Here is a 3,111-nt window from a genome sequence, read left to right as displayed (position 1 = left end):
AAGGGGGTGGAGGGGCCACAGGAGGTTGGTTGGCCCAGAGGGGTAGGGGTCACAGGAGGTTGGCCAGCCAGCCCCCCCATTGGGGCCAATTGGGGTGGGGGGAGGGCCAGCCAGGTAGGTGGGAGAGGGGCCACGGGAGGTTGGCTGTGGGAGCGCACTGACCACCAGAGGGCAGCTCCTGCATTGAGCGTCTGCCCCCTGATGGTCAGTGTGCATCATAGGGACTGGTCAACCGGTCATTCCAGTCAGTCAGTCATAAAGGTCACTTAGGCTTATATATATATATAGATTGCCCAGAAAAAAAGTCTAGAAGGACATACAACAAAATGTTAATAATGCTGTGTCTGGGAGCTGCTATTATTTTCCTGACAAAATGCTGAAAGGCACATAAAAGCAAGCTATAAAGATAAATGCAGGGAAGTGAAATATACTATCTGAAGTCCCATCACCATTGAATAGTGAACCCCTGGAAAGTGGCTAGTTCAAAGTAAGATATGATATGTAAAATGCACACTGGATTTCCTAGACTTAGTATAAAAAAAACAGTAAAGCATCTAAATAACTTTTTTCATTAATAATTTTTATAGCAATTACATGTTGAAATGATATTTTGGGTATGCTAGATTAAATAAAATACATTACTAAAATTAATTTCATCTACTTCCTTTTAATTTTTAAATGTGCCCACTAGAAAACTTTACCATTTTTTTAATACTCACCCATGGATATATTTTTCTATTGATTTTTCTTTTTTTCTTAGAGAGAGAGGGTGAGAGAAAGAGAGAAACATTGACTGGTTGCCTCCCATATGCATCCCGACTCGTGACCAAACCTGCACCCTAGGTATGTGCCCTGATGGGAATCAAACCCACAGCCTTCTGGTGCATGGGAAGACGCTCCAACCAACGAAGATACCTGGCCAGGGCAGTCACTAGAAAACTTTAAATTACATCTGTGGCTCACATCACATTTCTATTGGACACTGGGTTTCTGATGGAATACTGAACTCAGATCTCCAACTTTGGCCCCCTCATTTTCGGGGTAATAGATGAGCCCAAATTAACAACAAAGCTAAAAAAACCTCTGGTATCTGAGACCTGGACTGAGAGCAGCCTTTCCACATCCAGTGAAGAACTGCATTTGTGCAGGGGTGGTCCTGCGGCTGAGCTTCTGGTCTATGGGGTGAAACTGGATGTGTTGTACGTGTGACTCTCAGGAAGTCTCCTGAAATTCACGGTGGCTTGCAAGTCTTTCTTCCCCCTCTCCTCCTCCTACTGCCTGGAATGTGGATATGATGGCTGAGGCTAGCCATCTGGGACAATGAGCTTGAAGGTCACAACTTAGACATGGCAGAGAGATAGCTTTCTATGGGGTTTAAGCTAATGTTACCTTGGGATTTTCCATTACACATACTGATTAGAAACTGACCTTCGAGTTATTCTGGACAGATTCTATGAGCAAAGACAGCTTCCTCTGCAGCTCCTGCAAGTCCTTTGAGGCACTTGGGCTGTCCTCTTTGGCCATTCTGCAACACACCTTAGTCTTTTAGGGATTAACTCTTCCACCAGCCGAATTCCTCGTCGCCCTGTCTCTTGTTGTCACTGGAGAAAACAAAAAGTTTCTTAAACCATCAGTGGTCTCAGCAACTGGCCCAACAATAGCTTCTACTATCTTCACACATTGATGGTGGGCAACAGATGGAGGGTAACTTGGCAATATCTATCAAAATTTCCAATTGCACACACCTTGATCCAACACTTTATTTTCCAGACACATGAAGGAAATAATAAAACAGACATATCACAACGTACCAGAAAGATGAGCAGTGAGTGTATCCCTGATTATACTAGAGGCCCAGTGCATGAAATTTGTGCATGGAGGGGGGCCAAAACACTCTGTTATCTGAGACCTAGACTGGCCTGCACCCTCAGTCTGGCCTGCACCCTCTCCAATCCGGGACATCCTCTCGCAATCCGGGACCGCTGGCTCCTAACCACTCACCAGCCTGCCTGCCTGATCACCCCTAACCACTCTGCCTCCCTGCCTGATCGCCCCTAACTGCCCCTGCCTGCCTGATTGCCCCTAACTGCTCTGCCTCGGCCACCATGGCTTTGTCCAGAAGGACCTCCGGAAGACGTCTGGTCTATCCAGCCTAATTAGCATATTACCCTTTTATTAGTATAGATAATTAATAGCAAAACAATGGAAAGAAGCTAACTGTCCATTAGTAGGAAAATGGTTAAATAATGACAAATTCATACAACGGAGTGTTCGACAATCATTAAAATGATAATGTAGCTATTTAGTGACATGAAAATATGCCTATAAGTGAGAAAAAATTATAAAAGACTTCATATGGTTACATACATATTTTATGTACATATCCCATAGTGAAAGGCCTAGAACAGTGATGGCGAACCTTTTGAGCTTGGCGTGTCAGCATTTTGAAAAACCCTAACTTAACTCTGGTGCCGTGTCACATATAGAAATTTTTTGATATTTGCAACCATAGTAAAACAAAGATTTATATTTTTGATATTTATTTTATATATTTAAATGCCATTTAACAAAGAAAAATCAACCAAAAAAATGAGTTCGCGTGTCACCTCTGACATGCGTGTCATAGGTTCGCCATCACTGGCCTAGAAGGACATCTAACAAAATTGTATGGGTATTATCTCTGAGCGCTTATGTTTATTTTTTTGGCCTGACAAAATACTGAAAAGAAGATAGAAGAAGCAAGAAAGCTGAATGTTCTATTTCAAGTCCCTCCCAAGAAACCCTTTCTCAAACAATAATGGTGGCCAATTTCTGCATTTATTACACCAAACCGGCTGGCTCCCAGCTGCGCTGGGCAGAACCCTCCTGGGATCACCTGTGTGTACGCCTCTGCCCCTTACCTGGCGCGGGAGGGGAGGCTGGCCGCGACTACACCCTGACAGCCCGGCATTGCCAGGACTGCCCCAATCGCACGTATTTATCTTTTACTGAATATCCCACACGCTAAGGGTGTGTGTAGGGTGTAGGGGTAGCCATGAATATCTACAGGGTCTAGTGGCAAATTAAAGCGCATTTTAATCGCCGCAGCGGGAGCCTCTGCTAGTCCTGAGC

The 3,111-nt window shown here is 44.4% G+C and overlaps 1 protein-coding gene across 6 annotated transcripts in view; it reads right to left on the bottom strand.

Annotated features, from left to right (window-relative positions):
- The window catches only part of TMEM159 (transmembrane protein 159), a 13,508-nt gene extending 11,903 nt beyond the window's left edge, over positions 1-1,605 (bottom strand). For 4 of the 6 annotated variants that reach the window (XM_014535839.1, XM_014535840.1, XM_014535842.1 and 1 more), the window contains exons 1-2: positions 1,429-1,605; positions 720-755 (exon numbers count right to left, since the gene is read on the bottom strand). In XM_014535839.1, the coding sequence (XP_014391325.1) occupies positions 720-755; positions 1,429-1,524 (132 nt within the window). In that variant the 5' untranslated portion in view covers positions 1,525-1,605. The remainder of the gene's footprint in view (positions 1-719; positions 756-1,428) is intronic. The other 2 variants (XM_005861493.2, XM_014535838.1) reach the window with 1 other exon arrangement.
- Positions 1,606-3,111: the final 1,506 nt, after the last annotated feature.

The sequence above is a fragment of the Myotis brandtii genome, unplaced genomic scaffold, assembly GCF_000412655.1.
Source record: "Myotis brandtii unplaced genomic scaffold, ASM41265v1 scaffold152, whole genome shotgun sequence".
NCBI lineage: Eukaryota > Metazoa > Chordata > Mammalia > Chiroptera > Vespertilionidae > Myotis > Myotis brandtii.
The sequence above is the reverse complement of the archived record's forward strand: the minus strand, read 5'-3'. Positions and strand labels throughout refer to the sequence as shown.